Source organism: Podarcis bocagei, assembly GCF_964188305.1.
Source record: "Podarcis bocagei genome assembly, chromosome: 2".
NCBI lineage: Eukaryota > Metazoa > Chordata > Lepidosauria > Squamata > Lacertidae > Podarcis > Podarcis bocagei.
This window is the reverse complement of record NC_138126.1, coordinates 42,574,227-42,592,806: the sequence shown is the minus strand read 5'-3', so window position 1 is coordinate 42,592,806 and position 18,580 is coordinate 42,574,227. Positions and strand designations below refer to the sequence as shown.

At 43.3% G+C, this 18,580-nt stretch overlaps 1 protein-coding gene across 2 annotated transcripts in view; it reads right to left on the bottom strand.

Annotated features, from left to right (window-relative positions):
* IFT122 (intraflagellar transport 122) overlaps window positions 1-18,580 on the bottom strand; it is a 66,583-nt gene that overhangs the window by 25,315 nt on the left and 22,688 nt on the right. For both annotated transcript variants that reach the window (XM_081183979.1, XM_081183980.1), the window contains 2 exons: window positions 9,701-9,841; window positions 6,184-6,237 (listed from right to left, as the gene is read on the bottom strand). In XM_081183979.1, the coding sequence (XP_081040105.1) occupies window positions 6,184-6,237; window positions 9,701-9,841 (195 nt within the window). The remainder of the gene's footprint in view (window positions 1-6,183; window positions 6,238-9,700; window positions 9,842-18,580) is intronic.

Here is an 18,580-nt window from a genome sequence, read left to right as displayed (position 1 = left end):
CCTTTTATATTATTTGAACATGGCTATCATATCACCCCTTAACCTCCTCTTCTCCAGGCTAAACATGCCCAGCTCCCTTAGCCGTTCCTCATAAGGCATCGTTTCCAGGACTTTGACCATTTTAGTTGCCCTCCTCTGGACACGTTCCGGTTTGTCAGTGTCCTTCTTGAATTGTGGTGCCCAGAACTGGACACAGTACTCCAGGTGAGGTCTGACCAGAGCAGAATACAGTGGCACTATTACTTCCCTTGATCTAGATGCTATACTCCTATTGATGCAGCCCAGAATTGCATTGGCTTTTTTAGCTGCCGCGTCACACTGTTGGCTCATGTCAAGTTTGTGGTCAACCAAGACTCCTAGATCCTTTTCACATGTACTGCTCTCAAGCCAGGTGTCACCCATCTTGTATTTGTGCCTCTCATTTTTTTTTGCCCAAGTGCAATACTTTACATTTCTCCCTGTTAAAATTCATCTTGTTTGTTTTTGCCCAGTTCTCTAATCTGTAAAGGTCATTTTGAAGTGTGATCCTGTCCTCTGGGGTGTTAGCCACCCCTCCCAGTTTGGTGTCATCTGCAAATTTGATCAGGATGCCCTTGAGTCCATCATCCAAGTCGTTGATAAAGATGTTGAATAAGACCGGGCCCAAGACAGAACCCTATGGCACCCCACTAGTCTAAGAACACCACATACTTTTAAAAGCAATGGCCTTAATAATATTACTCAAATATTCTCAAAAATCTAAAAAGAATGATTGGGCAGACCACCTAGGTTTACCACTCTAGCTGTTCAAAGTAGCACTTTGTCTTTCAATCCTGTCAGAACCGGCAGCGGGATCGAAAGATATTTATGTTATTTAAGAAGCACAGTGTGTCGCTTACAAGCCTTTTATTCCTTAGTATTTTTGGCATTTACATCACTTATGCTGAAAGGTGGCCTGGCTGTATGCAAGAATTTAATAACTTGGTATCTTAGAACGAAGACTAAAATATACCACTCAAAATGGTTCCTTGTGCATATCCCTCTTTGGAAAGGGGCATTTGCCACCCTACTCTTCTTCCCTTCCCTTCCCTCTCCTCTAATCCTCCACAAACATCATTTGGAGATGGAAATGGATCCACGCTTTACTTTAATTATCCACTAAATAATTTCAAACCCCATTCTCTCTGTCCTATTTCTCATTGTTCTACAAAGCAGCAATATTTAATTTGGAAAGCTGTCACTTTGTCCGTTCCCACCCCCCTCACCTCTCTTAACAGAATCAATCTCCAGGCATACTGAGCTGATCATTTGCAGGAACAGAAATACAGCCCTCCCCGCTTGAGAAAAACTGGATATAGAGATTAAGAATTGGTCTGTCAAAGAATCCTAACCGGATTGCTAAAAAGAAAGTGAATAAATAATGAAAAACAGTGGGTCGTCCCTGCAAGGCCTTCCGCTTGCACAACTGAACTCCTCCTTCCTCTTCTTTCCCTGTGTCCTCCACTTCCCATCTGGCTCACAATATGCCCTGGATGGTGGGGGAAATGCCAGAACAGAACTGGGGGACATTTGAAGGGAGAAGAGGGAGGTGATGTTCCACTTAACTGGAATTCCATTCAGGATTGGCACCATTTCCTTAGTAACTTAGGTACTTTATGGATCAAAATAGTAACTGCTAGCAATGAATACTGCCATAGCTTGTCGAGTGTTCAGTGACTATCACCTAAACAGAAACAAATTATTAAAAGAGGCGGAACAAAACATGAATGTGATTGGTGGAAGCAATTGACCGGCAGATAGCAGGCCTTAAGGATGCCATTTTCTGAACTCTTGTTGCATTTGAAGAGATCATGGTTTGGCATTAGCTAGAACTCTAAACCCAGTCACAGAGGCTGATTCCATTCTAAATGTATCCTGGAAATATATGAAATCAGCAATGTAACATCCAGACTTGCTAAATGCTTAAATGTTACAAAGTCAGTAGCCCAGTTCAGATGCTGAATCCCCAGTTTGCTAAACCACGGTCTAGAAGCCAGGAATGAGCATGCTGCCCTTGCCTCCACCCTTCCTTGGCATGCACATACTCATTTAAGCAATTAACTATTCTTGCTGAAACAGGGAACTGTGGATTAATACTAGCATATGAAGCAGGATCTTAAACCACATGCAACGCTTAGCCATAGTTTAGTGTTGCATGGATAAGCCTTGATGAGCCTGAGCAAAGCATCAGTGTTGTGTTCACACAAACAGGAGGATGGCTACTGAGTTTATTTTCAGTCTCAAAGAATCTTGAGCTTAGTGTTAAGTGCAACCCAGGAAATCTGGTTCAAAACAATCAGCAGTTAATTAAACAAGACAGGTTCATAATCCACGGTTTGAAGCTGACTTGCTTAGCAACTAAGCATTGTTTGTTTTAAACCAGGTTTCCTCATCTGCATGTAAAAATAAGCCAGGGTTCTTTGGAACTGAAAGTTAACTCAGCAGAATTCCTCCTCTCAGCAGCAGAGAGGAAGGGTTATTGAGCAAGGCTCATGCCGACCACAGGCTCCCTGAGGCTTGTCCACTTAGCGATAAAGAATGGTCTAGCATCATGTTTGTAGTTGGTTTAAGATCCTGGTCTGTAAACTGACATTCCTCATTTTGGACAAACCATTTAATTGCAGCTTAATTAAACCAAAATGTTGGCACTGGGGAAGTAAGGAGGGAAGAAGCAAGGAAAGAAAGAGTGTGCAATCCTGTTGTTGGTTCCCAGGGATAAACTAGGGCAGCCCACAACAAAAATTACTTCATTCTGTCTACACTGGTAGAGTTTTGCCTGCTTTTTATGCCAAAGAAGCACATTGCCCACAGGTTTCCCAACATTATGTACTTTTACTGTGACTGGACGACCTAAAGAGAAAGCAAACAAACTCCAGAGAAGTGTTCCAGTCAGTGACCAAGCAAGTCTAGAATGAAATTCAGTCCACTTGTTCTGCACCTAAAGAGATATGCAAACACACCAAGTGGCATGTGAGTATATACTATTTTATTATATGTGGTTGTTGCTCCCTGCTCCTCAAATGTGCAAAAAACTAGCTTAGCAATTTCAAACCACATGCAATTGCCCCACTTCAAGATCATAAAATCTAGCTGTACTAAAATTTATCAAATGGCTGCTGAAAGTTATGCTTATACCATCTGGATTAAAAAGAAAAATTAATCTGACAAGAACATAATGAAAAACAGGATTTGGCAAATGTTTCTCTCTAATTAGTGGCATGTTATCTATGAAAGGAAGGTTTAATGTTATAGCATGCATACAGAATGCCAAATTACAAAGGAACATAGGGTGCTGCCTTGTAACAAGTCAGACCATTGGTCTATCTAGCTTTCCAGTGTTCCAGGACAGGGACATTCCCAGCCCTACCAGGAAATGAAAAGGACTATACCAGAGACCTTCTGTGTGTGAAGCAGGTGCTCTACCACTGAGCTACAGCTCTTCTCTCTAAACTACCCACATTAAGCTAAACATCAGTGCATATATAGCCACAGTGGACTTACATTCTGAAGCACAGGGAATTACAAGATAGGGACTAATCTGTCATCCATCTCATGGGGTATCTAACATGAGGCAAGAGAGCCCGTTTTTGCTTCCACCTCTCTCCAATTAATTTAGTGCGGAAGTCTTACAGCCCACCTTTTTTGTTGATTGTCGGTGTTTCAAATCAACAGAATAGCATCTTCTATTCTCTCCCTGCCTCCCAAGCTTTTTTTGTTGATTGTCGGTGTTTCAAATCAACAGAATAGCATCTTCTATTCTCTCCCTGCCTCCCAAGCTTTTCCTTCCTTAATGTAGCTCCCTCACGCATCTCGAGGATTTATCCTACAGGATACACAATCTCCCCCCATGTATCTTAATGGTCTGTCTGACACCCAACCCTACAAAGAATACCCTCTACTGCATTTTATCTTTTGAATAATCTGCAAGTTCATTGCCAGAGAACTAAAACAAATCTCAAAGGATAAAGGGTGGGGACAAATGACTAATTCTACAGATTCAGACTCATTTGAGAAGCCATTGCTCCACATCTCCCTTTACTTTAATGAGAGAAAGGCTAGATATATGCTCCAATGCAGAAGGCTGGATATATTTGTCATTTCCTGCCCTGAAGGGTCTTTCACAGCACCCCAAATGAATTCTATCAATTCAGTTTCTTCTATCAAAAGCAGAGAAGTGAAACTGGCAATGGCTGCTCAACTGGAACTTGGGGTGGCGGTTGTAGCCCAGTGTGGCTGCGGCCCACTCCTGGGGCCATCCACACTGGGGAGCCACCAATGGAGGACACCAGAGCCTCCCCCTGTGCCTTCACGGCTTAGCAGGACTTGCCCATGAGAATGGGCCAATCAGAGGACAGCTGGGGGGCAGGCTTGCAAATACTGGCAGCAACCAGAACTTCCCAGCTCAATTCAGCTTCTGCTATCAAAAGTAGAGAAGTGAAATGGTCAAAGCTTTTTCACAACACTCTGAAAAGGGAGAGCACATAGCCTTCAAACAGAAAAAAACAAACCCACACCTAAAACAAAATTAGCTTGACAGAATGGGAGGAGGCAGATTTACTGTTTTATGAACCGTACAGCAGCAGAGCAACAAATTAAAATGGTGCTGGGAATCAGTAACATCAAGTATCTTTAGATACAACAAGCATCTAGATTCTGCACAAAAAGGGGCGCTACAGGTGCTGCATCAAGAAGTATTAAAAACACTGTGGTTTGGGAGGTTAGGATAATGCAGCATCTCTGCAAATGACATGAAATGTCTGAACCCGGCACATTTATGGAAGATAAATCCATCAGTGGCTATTATCCATGCTAATTTAGTGGACCGTCCAAGTAAGAGGCAGCAGACCTTTGAAAACCAGTTGCTGGAGAGTTGATGCCCAGCTTGTGAGCTTCCTGGAATTGTCTGCGAAATAGGATGCTTGGCTGAAAGGAGCTTTGGTCTGAAGGAGCCAGCAGGGCTCTTCCCATGTGAAATGATTAATAAAATGTACCTCTACTGCATAAAACTGCAACTGAGTGGGAATTCTTTAAAGCACTATATGTGACCCTGGGACCCTGCTATCTCTCTTTTCACTGGGTCTGGCACAAGCAAGTTAACATACTGCTGGGCATATACTGCTCTGACCTAGCTTCAAAATAAGCCTAACACACTAACTGGGGACATTTACACAAGAAAGGTCTAAAATAGTTGCAACCATTTCGGTAGCCATTCTCAAACCTAGACGTGGCTATCCCCATTGCTACACACGAAAAGCGTATTCTGCACAATTCGAGGTCCCTTGCCATTCATTTTCAGGCATGATAACTAACCCAGAGATCATGTACAACAACAGGACAGATGGCGGGCTGATTCAGTAACGCAAATACACTTTTGCCCTTTCATAGTTTGTAAAAAGAATGATAACTGTGGCATTCCTTCCTGCATCCAATGTCATCCATGTCAGTAGTAAACTTCCTTTAAGCACCGTGATAAAACAAGGACATTTTTGCCACCAGTGGCTGCAGAGAGCAGATTGCATCCCTACACAAGAGACAGGAACCCCAATTAACATCTACATGAAGGATTCCCTTTAGACTTTTCATTGTAGACCCACATGTTTTACATTACTACGACATCCTACAGGAAGGTCAGAGTGGTGATAGATTTGCTTTTCCTTTAGATTCTTCTTAGTAATTATTCTATAATTAAAAAATCTATCAAGTCATGGGCTAGGAATTTGAACAGGTTAAGAGCGCAACATGAAAGTTGCAAGCCCCAAATTTTACTCCCATCTGTCGCTGATTTGTCATGTGACCTTGGGCAAGTCACAGTACCTCTGTGCCAGTTGCCTGGTCTGGAAAATGGAGATAAAAATAATTACCTATCTCAAGAGGGTGATGTAAGACTTAATTAATTCCTATTTATAAAATACTTTGAAACAAGCCATAGGAATCTACAGCATTATAATTGAATATTCAAGCCATTCCCCATTTTTTCATTAAGTTTCTGTCATAAGAGTGGATCAAAGTCAATACATATCAATCATCATTCCAAATCAAAAATACTCAGCATTTTTTTTACTCTCAATAGATTCATTGTCCATTTAACATTCTGTTATATGGATACTGCACCGAGTAAGCTTTTTCCTTAATTCACATTTTGCATCCCCCTATTTTTTTCTTTACCTCAATGCTGCTTATCAGTTCTAGATACTGAAGGTCTCGTACTCTGGTAAATGCCTATTGAAACAAAGAAAGAAAAATGCATCAGCAATGTCCTAATATTGTGTAGGAAAACAGTCAACAGGTATAATATATTCCACATATACTTAGTTATGGTTACTTACTACGCATACTAGACAAAAATTGATTACTGTGTACCACAAGTGGCAGTGAATTAGATTACTATTTGTACTTTTTGCATGAGCTAAATATGGAGATTTAAACAGAATATCCAATATGAACATAATGCATGCTGTGCAAAGTGTTGAGTTACAGAGTCAGGTTGAAACAAGCATATTTTTAAAATGCAGCTCTGTAATAAACTTAGCCTCATGTGTATAGATACGATATTAATTCAGTGAAGGGGGAAATGTATTTGTGCAGTGTATAGCCTTTATTAATAACGGGACCCCTTGTGTCATGTACTCTTGGGATAAAACAACACACAAATCTGGCAGCAAAAAGAAGATGGAACTGCCTTAGTCATTATCACTGAGGATACATTATAACCAATCTATAATAAGGAGGTATCATTAAAAAAAATATGAATGTACAGCAATACTAAGATTGCATTGGCCAGAAACTGGAAAACAACAGGTCATACTTTAAAACAGGTCAGACCACTAATCTACTTTGTATTCAAAAGACGAAACTATTGTAGGATCTCTTGGATGCACTAATTAAGTATGGGCATAGTCATGGAAAGATAATTGGTCTAACACTTGATCCCAAATGCATTAACTGGAAGCAAGTACCACTGAAATCAATGGGAATTTCTTGTGTGTACTGACCACAATTCAGTGGGGCCCAAGAATAAACACATTATCAGAGCTTTCCTTCCAGTTTTTGTTGCAGGAGGGCAGAGAGCCAAACACCTACCCAGCCACTGCTATGGAACCGGGGGTGGGGAGGCAAAAATGAATAAATTAATACATTGCTGGGAATTCTAACAACACAGGCAGTTCCCGTTCACTGATCCTTTAGCTCACGGCTAAAGTTTAGGGATCAAGGTACAAGGCTACAATCCTTAGCCCAATTAACACTTGCCACTGAAGTCGATTGGCATCTTCCCTTGCTGTTTCTCTCCAGTTGAAGACAAATTACAGCAAGCTTTTATTGTATGTAGCTGCTTCCATGTTCAGGTTTGAACTGCTGCCCTTTGGTTACTTATCTTATATTGCTGTCTTTAAAAAACTGTAATTTCTAAATATTGTAAGAAGCCATGAGTGGTGCTTTTACACCATAAAGGTGAGATATTGCAAAATTCTTTGAGGCTCAACAACAGATGTTGAACACAGACAAGATGATGTTAATGCTTGTAACATGGATGCTCCTGGGGATATGATCTACTTGTGATTCGTGGAACACTGGTGGCGCTGCTGAATCAGGTGTGTAATCCAAACACAGTACAGGGGGAAATGTAGTAGCTATGGCTAAGAGGTTCCTTTGTCAGCTAATCTGAGACACCTCCTGCATCCCTTCCAAAGAGACTGGAATTTAGCCACTGTCAGCCATGCCATTACAATAATGAGATTTGACCAGGGTTAAGCATGCTGCATGGGGCTTCCTTTAAAAATGTTTTTAAGGAAAAGTTGTTACCTTTCATCTGTATTATCTTTAATCTGTATGGGCTGCCTTGTGCGCTGTTATATGATATAGCATATAAATTAAGAGGAGAAAAGTTCAATAAAAAAAAATCTCAAACCCTGTAGCATTTAATAATCTAATCTGTGACATTTAAGAATATAATCTCAACATACTAAATAAATCACGGCTATTTACATTTCTATAATCTGCTCGAATAAATGCAGCGATAGCTCCTCATTTATAGAGATATTTAATCTAAAACAAATATATTGTGCTTACACAAGGATAGTTGTGTCTCTCTCTTTTTATGTATTCTGGAAGCTGTTTTTCTTCGTGCTAATCTGTTCTAATACTTAGTGGACAGGTTACTTAACATCTTCAAGATGGTAAAAACAACCTCCCTTTAAACTACTAGATCTAATACCCTTTCTTTGACCAAGTAATAGGATAAAAATGCTTTAAGAAATAAGAAGCATATATTGAGTTTTAGTCAGTGGTGGCTTTCTAGGAAACACTCCTGCTTGCACAAGGCAAGGCTCTTGTTTTTCATCAGTTGTCACCACAGTCCCCACCCCCCACTGAAAAAGCTGCTCTTGAGGGTCAGGGGAATCCTCTGGAACAGTACAGGATATGGTAAGGAGAGCTGCAGTAGGTGATGGTGGTATCAGTGAAAATCATATGCCTCACCTCTAGGAACAGAAATATCTTTGCACAAAGCCACTACGGGACAAAATCTACTATTAATGAAAATTGTATCTAAACTCTGCGTATCGAAGCTCTGTGAAAATGAAAATTAAGAAAGAAGGACACACATTTGAACAACTTGGTATTTAAGCAATACCTAGTCTTAATTTCAAAACAATCCCCTTTATTTAATAGAAGGTTGTTGAAGCACAAAGACAAATGATGAATAATGGTCCCAGGGCATGGTCTGAAGGGACACACTACAGCAACCATGTTGGAAATGAAGTAGATCTGGTCAGTGCCAGAATGGGAGATCATCTGGAAACTCCATATACTCAACCTTGAATTCCAGGGTGGGGAATATATTTGATCAGCAAGTACATTTTCCCACGCTACATCAGAAATAACTTGAAAACAGGTTAAGTACAAATGTTAGGAAACACAATGTTACCTAGTCCTAATGGCAAGGGACTTTACATTAGAAGGAGAAGAGAAAGAAAATGTGCTATCACTTATTAGGTTTGTTTACAATGTCCAAGGCCAAGCCCATGCAACTCCTCGCCGCCAGGATGAGAAGACACATGTGCTCCAGATGTTAAGAGAGTGCATACTGTCTGGAACATGTGAAGTTTGTATACCCCCCTCCCATAGACACACACAGGAGGGCATTTAAAAAGAGATGTTCAAGGTTTTCTGAATGAGAGGGAAATAGAATAAATGTCCATATTCAAAGCTAAAGCAGTTCACAATGGAGAGAAGACTGGCAAAGAAATTTGTAACTTTTTTTTTAAGCAGGCTTATTATGTTACAGCAAAATAAATCTTTACTGCCACATAGTGGTCAACACAGCCAAGGATGGGTGAATATGGGTGATTTTTTTCCTACCCATAGTGAAAAGTGCTGCTCTAATTAAACTTACATTTAAATCATTACCTATCACTGGAATTCATTTGGAATTTATAGATTCCTCATGCCTTTAAAAGCCTGAGTAGCAAAATGTATGTGCTAACCCCTAGTCCATTAGATATTCTGCATTCTGAACAGAAATAGAAGAGAACAAATTACATGTTTTCACCATGAATATTTTTTTTAAAGCACTCAGCTCACAGTTCCTAGTGATACAGTTGGGTATGTATGTACAATTAGTCTACTCTAATTGCATGCCAGTACAAATTGCAGAAGGTTCAGCTATGAAGCTGAAACACTTTACCTTTTTAGCAGTTTCAAATTCGAGTCCTTCTAAAGCCTCCATAGCCAGCTCTTTCCAATCTGTGTCAGTTACTCCTAAACAAGCAATCCTATAGGCTTCTTTGAACATTTTTCTTTCCAAGTATTGATACATGGGTGCTGACTGCAAATTGAAAAACCAAAGTAAAGCATTAAGATACTAGTGTGATTTCCTACACTTCCTATCATATCACAGCGGCTATAACTGTAGGGCAAACCAAATTTTCTGCATTTCCCACTAAGATGCTATGAAGAAAATTTCAGACACGACAGAATACAATAAAATAATGTAGCCCCAATAATGTAGCCCTAGTACCCCAATTTGGAAATTTGGATGTCTATCATTTGCTGGATCAGGAACTGAAAGACATGCATCCGATTCAAATGTCCTCTGGACTACAAACCAAATAACGAATGCCACCCATCTAAATGGCACTGCTTTCCATAGGTTTCATGTTTGAATGTGCATCTCCATCCACATTATGACAGAATTAATAACATATAAGTGTCAGGAAAAAGCAGCAATGCAAAAGCCAGCTGCAGGTGGCTGGAATGCAAAACAGGATGTTGATGTCTGCAACTGTACTAGTGGAGAAAGGGGGCAGTCCATTCTCTGTACTGAGCACCGGATGTTAGCTCAGGGTGTCATCTGACCTGTACTGGAAGTGCAGAGGCGGAGTTGTGACTCTACTGCTGGAGTCTGGAGGGTACAGACACGTTTTCTCTGTACTGCTGAATGACAGGAATAAAACATGTAAATAGGACTCCTGTCTGTCTCTTTTCCCCTCCCTGGGGGAATGCAGGGAGGGAGAGAAGGAGGAGGGTGTGTCCTGCTCACGTCTGAGGAGGATCGCCGATTTACGACCTTGCCTGCTGGGAGACGCAGACGGAAGCTCAACAAGGATCCCAGCCGAAAGCCTGAGAGTGAGGCCAGTTACCTCTGACTGCGGCTGGAATCCTGACAACAAGTACCATTTTAAGTGTGATTATTTGGATCAGTGTTCTTTCTCTAAGAGCAGTATTCACTAAAGAAAGCTCTTTGACAGATGTTTACCAAGAATTCTGTACAAAACATTTCATGTGTAGGAAATTCCAAAACACATCCCCTGGCTAACTTGTTCTCTTGCCAAACTGCTCTTGCAGATAGCATTCTGTTTTCTCTCTGTCAAAGAAACAGAATGCAATTATTCTATCACCATTTACGGCAACCTTTTAAATGTTTGAAAATTATTCCCGCTCCATGATCCCCTTTAAAATCCCTTTCCTTAAGGCTACATTTGCACCCATCTATAATTTAAAAGATGTTTTCAAGCAACTTCATTCTCCTTCTGCTAAAACAAATCCATTCTTTAGCTGCTGGTGGGAAATTCATGTTACAAAGCAAGTGCTAACGTTCTCTGTGCTAATAAATAAATTAAAATGCATTCAACATTTTATCCTGCCTCTTGTATTCTATGCTATTTCACTTCTGCTAAACTTTTCCGTCTTCTCCAGCACGACAATTTAATTGTGAAACGCAAAACCCAACATGATCCCATGTACATATCTACTTCTTTAATCATCTAGTTGAAAGAGTCCTGCATGGGTCTAACCAGTGCCAAACAACTGAATTTTCCCCATCCATTTATGGTTGACAAGACTTCTTACTATTACAGCCCAAACGGTAAAGGGTCTGGTGGCACTTTAAATGCCAGCAAATATATGACACCATTTGCATTAGTGAACTAGGTTCACATCATCAGATACATGAAGTTCTACCCCATATTATAGATATATATTAGGAGTGGGGGACCCTTTTCAGCTCAAAGGTTGCATTGCCTCAGAGAGAACCTCCTAGGGGGCACATTCCAGGGGCGGATGGTGCCAGAGACAAAGATGGGTGGGACATCAGATGAGTACAGCAGGCTACATTTCAGCCATGCAAAAGTCATCCATCTAGTTATGCAGGAGACATTATTGCAACTCAAGGATTCATTCAAGCCAGGCACAGAGCAGGACCAGTGAGGGGTGTGGCCTGGGGAGTGTCCTAAGAACTTTGGATAGTCACATTTGGTCCTGAGGCCTGTGTTCCCCATCCCTGGCGTACATGTATACTCTCACACACAGGCTGAAGTAGGATTCTGAGAAGTGAGGTAGTAAGAAATGCAGAAAAGGATCTAATTAACAGGGCTAATTCACATTCACAGTTCTTGATGACACAGACTTCTTACCATTACTAAGCCAACTAGCACATTAAGGGATCAATGCTATAAACAAGGAACTAAGGGAAAGCAAGCCAGTGTAAATTAAGCCAATGTAAAGTTATACCGTATCCAAACTCAGCTAAGCAGCACGGCTGCGGCTGATCTGCCTATGTCTGGCAGAGGAAAAACAAGTCTTTAAACTAATGTTACATGGCCACGTCTTGTGATTGAGCTAAGTGGCCTTGGGATTCAGCTTAGGTTCCCTCTCCCTGGGCTCACACCCACCAGGGCTCCAGAATGCTCCTTTTGCAGGACTTACACCAGACTTGGTTCTGCCAAGCATGCTATACCTGCGTATATTCTGCTGAGCTAGGGTTGGAAACTTAACCCTGACTAAGCTGGAGCTCTGCTGCATCCTAAACTACTCATTCCAGTGGATCCTGTCATAGGATTGCCCCCTTAAGGTGCTAAAAATCCTTTGTCTCAGTTCAACCCACAAGTGACATTATTGGATCTCTTAGCAGAATGTAATTCAGTAGTTTTACTTTGCAGTGTCTGTTTTAAGTTCCTTTTCTTCAGGATGGCCACTTCAAGGGCATGTACATTGTCCCAGAATGCTGAAATGTTCCCCCACTGGCTTCTGAATATTGCCATTTCTGATGTCAGATTTGTGTTGATTGTTCTTTTGTGTTCAATTTTTCCTTTTGCGTAGGAACTTGCCTAAATGGCATTTGCAACAATGCTGGCAAAGGTCCAGTTTATGATCAGTCATGAACCTCACATCCTCCTCTGCATGTCTACCATCTTTTGTATTTGTTCTCTACACACAATTACGTGTAAATAGAATTTTTTCTGAACTTTATAGTACACTCAGTCAAGGTGATTTTCATTTCTAATCCTATCCTACACTCCAGAATATAGATTGACAGAAAGCGAAGAAGTAATTGTGACAACTTTGTTGTCTGCTCTTATTCAAGTCATTATTTAAAAGGGTGACCACCAGCTTCAAGCCAAAGCTCTATAAAAACCCCTCAGTTTCTCTTCCTTTGAATGTAAGCCAAGTGGAAAACAAGTGCATTCCAAAATCCTTTAGTTTTAGGAGTGGCATTTACTAGATCTTTGATCATGTAAATGCAAAACAGCTAAATTTAAACCCCAGTTCTGCATTCTTTCCGCTAATGTTAGTCAGTTGTGAATGGACACAAAGTGCAAAATCAAGCACAAATTCCACCACCATACTTTTAAAAATTTTAAACAATACAAAGGAAGACATTTCCAAAGTAGTCCCTAAAAACTTAGAATCATAGAATCATAGAGTTGGAATAGACCACAAGGGCTGAGTCCAACCCCCTGCCAAGCAGGAAACACCATCAGAGCACTCCTGACATATGGTTGTCAAGCCTCTGCTTAAAGACCTCCAAAGTAGGAGACTCCACCACACTCCTTGGCAGCAAATTCCACTGCCGAACAGCTCTTACTGTCAGGAAGTTCTTCCTAATGTTTAGGTGGAATCTTCTTTCTTGTAGTTTGGATCCATTGCTCCGTGTCCGCTTCTCTGGAGCAGCAGAAAACAGCCTTTCTCCCTCCTCTATATGACATCCTTTTATATATTTGAACATGGCTATCATATCACCCCTTAACCTCCTCTTCTCCAGGCTAAACATGCCCAGCTCCCTTAGCCGTTCCTCATAAGGCATCGTTTCCAGGCCTTTGACCATTTTGGTTGCTCTCCTCTGGACACGTTCCAGTTTGTCAGTGTCCTTCTTGAACTGTGGTGCCCAGAACTGGACACAGTACTCCAGGTGAGGTCTGACCAGAGCAGAATACAGTGGCACTATTACTTCCCTTGATCTAGATGCTATACTCCTATTGATGCAGCCCAGAATTGCATTGGCTTTTTTAGCTGCCGCGTCACACTGTTGGCTCATGTCAAGTTTGTGGTCAACCAAGACTCCTAGATCCTTTTCACATGTACTGCTCTCAAGCCAGGTGTCACCCATCTTGTATTTGTGCCTCTCATTTTTTTTGCCCAAGTGCAATACTTTACATTTCTCCCTGTTAAAATTCATCTTGTTTGTTTTGGCCCAGTTCTCTAATCTGTCAAGGTCGTTTTGAAGTGTGATCCTGTCCTCTGGGGTGTTAGCCACCCCTCCCAGCTTGGTGTCATCTGCAAATTTGATCAGGATGCCCTTGAGTCCATCATCCAAGTCGTTGATAAAGATGTTGAATAAGACTGGGCCCAAGACAGAACCCTGTGGCACCCCACTAGTCACTCTTCTTAACAGAACTTAACGGTTTGTGTCTCGCCTTAATAAGTTGAGATGTGCATGTACCTCAGGCCTGCACACTTTGTTCTCATGTTACCCCCTTTCCTTCTTAGCATGCCACAATTAACTCAGGAATTTTTCAGTTAATTATTTCCCTTTTTGTTCAGATCAAGAAACTATTGTTGCCAGGATAGAAACAAGCAAGGATCTTAACCCAACATCAAACCATGAGTTAAGACCATGACTTGTTTAAATTCTGGTAACCATAGTTTCCCTGCTGGAGGTAATGGATAACTATGATAAGCTGAAGACTTTGAGTTAATTGCAGTGCACCAAGGAGGACGAAAGGCATGGCACAAGTATATACTCACAAGGCTTAAGCATAGGTTTACTTATAAAATTGTAATAAATACATCTGAACTTGGCCATTAAGTGAACTATTCCTGTAATTCAACACTGTGCAAGCAACCTTCAGTTTGCGCAACCAGATTTTCCTTTCCTCTCTTCCCAATACCTGCAGTCCCCATGAACTTCTAGAGCAGACTTTGGGGGTGCACAGAGGGTTGCAATGGGGAGAAATGGAAATCCTGTTGCGGAGCTCTGTTCTGCTGGTAGACTGACACCACCAGCTTTTACTCATTATATTAAATACTTCAGTGGCTCTATTGCTAGTACTTTCCATCATGTCCAAACAATTGTTTTGTTGAGAACACGGTTTTCTTAGGGACAAATCACATTTGTTGTTGATCTAAAATGTTTTGAACAACACAACTGGTACGTGAACAAGTCACAAGCAAGAATGTGTAGGAGAATAACTGGCATTTGGCTGGAACTTCACCAAAGTGAAAGAAAAAACAGAGAGAGCAAAGTTACCTATAACTATAGTGTCAGGGAACTGCCATCAGAGCATCAGGTGGTGGAGGGACTCAGGCAGGATGAAAGAGACTCAACTGCTGAAGCAGGGACCAGCAGGGGGAGGAGTGGGTCTCTGAGGGAATGCGAGCAGGAGGGAGGGCTCAGGGAGGCTTCCAGCGAGAACAGTGGGGAAGTATCGGAGTCTCCCATAGGGAGACCCATACCTCGCAGGAAACTGTCACGCCGTGAGTCCAGGAGACGCGTTTCCGTTAAGGAACTTCTTTGCTGGAAACGCTTCCGCAGACAGCCACTGTCGGACTCTACTAGTGACTAGAGCAGACATGTCTGAGGAGCTCCGTCACACACGGAGGTTTGTGGGGGCGCACAAACTCTGAGGGAGCACGTTTTCACGCACAAGCAGCTAATCAAACCCTCACAGCAGTCCGACAGTCTTTGTACGCTGCCTGTGCAAGAGAAGGCATCATGAGCGAACCAACCGGAACCGGAGGAGCAGGGGCTGGAGCTGGTCCAAGCTTGGAAGATAGATACCGAGCGTTGGAGGTTCAACTGGCCCTGCAGACGGCGAGGCTGGAGGAGAGAAGGGCTCAGGATGCAGACAAGAAGGGGAGAGCCACTCAATTCCCCAGAAAGGTACCAGGATTGGTGCAGAAATTTGGGGGGGACCCCAAGGACTACCATGCTTTTAGGACAGAGATGCAATATGCCCTTAATGTGCAGTTCGATGAGTTCCCTGATGAGGAATCGCGAGTTGCTTTTGTAATTGGGCATCTTGAGAAAGGGGCTAGAGACTGGGTTCGACCCCTAATGGCAACGCACAATGACATACTAAAGGACACAATGAAGTTCTTTCGTGCAATGGATATCATGTTTTCCAGCGATATTGAGGAAGGGGTGGTGCGCAGACAGCTAATGGCTTGTAAGCAGGGGAGTCGATCTGTCCGTGAATATTGGACTGAGTTTACCATGCTGATTCACAGACTGAGTTGGGATTTATCGGCGGCACCCGTTCAAATGCTATTTGAAGAAGGTCTTTCTTCGGGGGTGAAAGACGAGCTGGCACGGAGCCCCAGGGCGGAGTCTATGGATCAGCTGACCAAATCTGCGCTGACCATAGGAGCGCGGCAGGAGGCAAGAGCCTTGGAGAGGCGGGAAGGGAGAGGGGAACGTTGGAAGGAGTTCCGCATTCCAGACATTCCTGAGCCAGCTTTCCCGCCGGCAGAGCCGATGGAAATCGGAACAGCGCGCGCGCGCGCATTTTCAAAAACCAGCGAGGGAGCTAAGAAGGAGGGAAAGGGCCCCCGGAAATGCTATCTCTGCCAACAGCCAGGCCACTTTGCCAGAGTCTGCCCCCAGAGGAAGGAATGGCAAGGGATGGTGGGAGCTGTTGAGGGGGGAGAAGAAGGGGGAGCGGAGCAGGTAAAAGCCAACGCCTGGTTGCCACAATTGGGGCACTGCAGCCAGGCCAAAGAGCAGTGAAAGTGCCCGTGCCAGAAGCTCCTCGACCTGCTCTAGTGATTGAAGTGTCGCTAGAGCTGCAGAATGGGCACCCCCTAAAAATAAAGGCGCTATTGGACTCAGGCAGCTCCTGCAATTTTATGAGCAAGGAGTTTGCTGCTGAACACCAGATACAGACCATCCCTTTAAGCAACCCCCTGCAGGTGACCACGATTGATGGCAGGGAGTTGTTGGGAGGAGGAGTCCGCTTGCAGACTGTCCCAATGATAATGAGGGTGGCAAGGCACACAGAACTGATAGCGTTTAATGTGGCCACCCTGGGAGGCGCTCCCATTATTTTGGGAATGAGCTGGCTAGCTCTACATGATCCGCTGGTTGGCTGGCATCAAAGAGTGGTGTCCTTTGGTTCAGCACATTGCCTAGAACACTGCAAAGAGGAGAAGGGTTCAGTAGGGGCCCAAGCCACCCTAGCAGGGACTGAAGTAATGGGGAAGGTGAAGGTACCACCACAGTATGCAGATCTCAGCGACGTGTTCAGCGAGAAGGAAGCTGACCAACTACCACCTCATAGACCCTTTGATTGTCAGATCAATTTACTCCCTGGAGCACAGCTTCCCGTGGGCAAGTTGTATGCCATGTCAGACAGGGAAATGCAGGAGTTGCGAGGGTTCATTGACAAGAACCTGAAGAGAGGCTTCATCAGAGAGTCCAAAGCAGCAGGGGGGAGCCCAGTGTTCTTTGTGGACAAAAAAAATGCGGACAAGCCGAGACTTGTATGTGATTTTAGGCGGCTGAATGCAGTGACTGAACCGGTGGCGTTCCCTATGCCCAGAATTGATGATATTTTGACCATGGTGAGGAAGGGAAAGATTTTCACAAAGCTGGATCTAAGGGGGGCGTACAACCTGATACGCATAAGGAAAGGGGATGAATGGAAAACCACCATGTTTACCCCTTTGGGGGCGTTTGAATACCTCGTTATGCCATTTGGATTACAAGCAGGCTCCGCGTGTTTTCAATCTTTTATGAACCACGTGCTGGGCCCTTTGCTCTACAAGAATTGCGTTGCCTTTCTAGATGATGTGTTGGTGTATTCTGAGAATGAGGAGCAACATGTGAGAGACGTCAGAGAAGTGTTGAGCAGACTGCAAGCCAACAGGCTGTGGGTCAAACTGGAGAAGTGTCGGTTCCATACCAAGGAGGTGGAATTCCTGGGGTACCGCCTGTCAGACAAGGGATTGGCCATGGATCCCGGCAAGGTACAGGCAGTGCTGGAATGGAAAACACCCAAAACCAAGAAGGATGTGCAGAGGTTCCTAGGGTTTGGAAACTTTTATCGTAAGTTCATCCGCAACTTCGCCCATCTGACGGCGCCCATCACTGACTGTCTCAGCAGTAAGAAGAAGTTTGTATGGACGGCGGAGGCGGAGCGAGCGTTTGAGGAACTGAAAAGGGCCTTCGCCTCTGAAGAACAACTTCTGCATGTGGATTTACGAAAGAAGCTAAGGGTTGAAACAGACGCATCTGACAGAGCCATAGGGGCGGTGCTTCTTCTGCAGCCGGGGAAGGAGGAGTCGGAGTGGCGTCCGTGTGCCTTCTTCTCGCGGAAGCTGAACAAATCTGAGAGGAACTACACGGTGTACGACCGAGAACTGCTTGCTATTCATGAGGCGTTCCGGAGATGGAGGCATCTGCTAGTTGGTGCACAACATAAAGTGCAAGTGTGCACGGACCATAAAAATCTAGAGTACTGGAGAACGGCGCGAGTGCTCAACCAAAGGCAGTTGAGATGGGCCCAAGAGTTCTCCAAATTTAACTTTGAGATTTGTTATGTGCCAGGCCCAGAGAATGTTAGGGCGGACGCTCTCTCACGCAAACCTGAATATTTGGAGGGGGAGGGAGCACCCGAAGAAACCCATATCATTCCAGAGGACCGCTGGGTGTGTGGGGCGACTTTGGTGGGGCAAAGGGAATTGGTAGAGGGTACGGTGCAGGATGCATACGCCCAGGGGAAACTCAGGGATCTCAGAGGGGAGGAAGACAAACCCGGTGGTTTTGAGGAGAGAAATGGGGCATTGTATT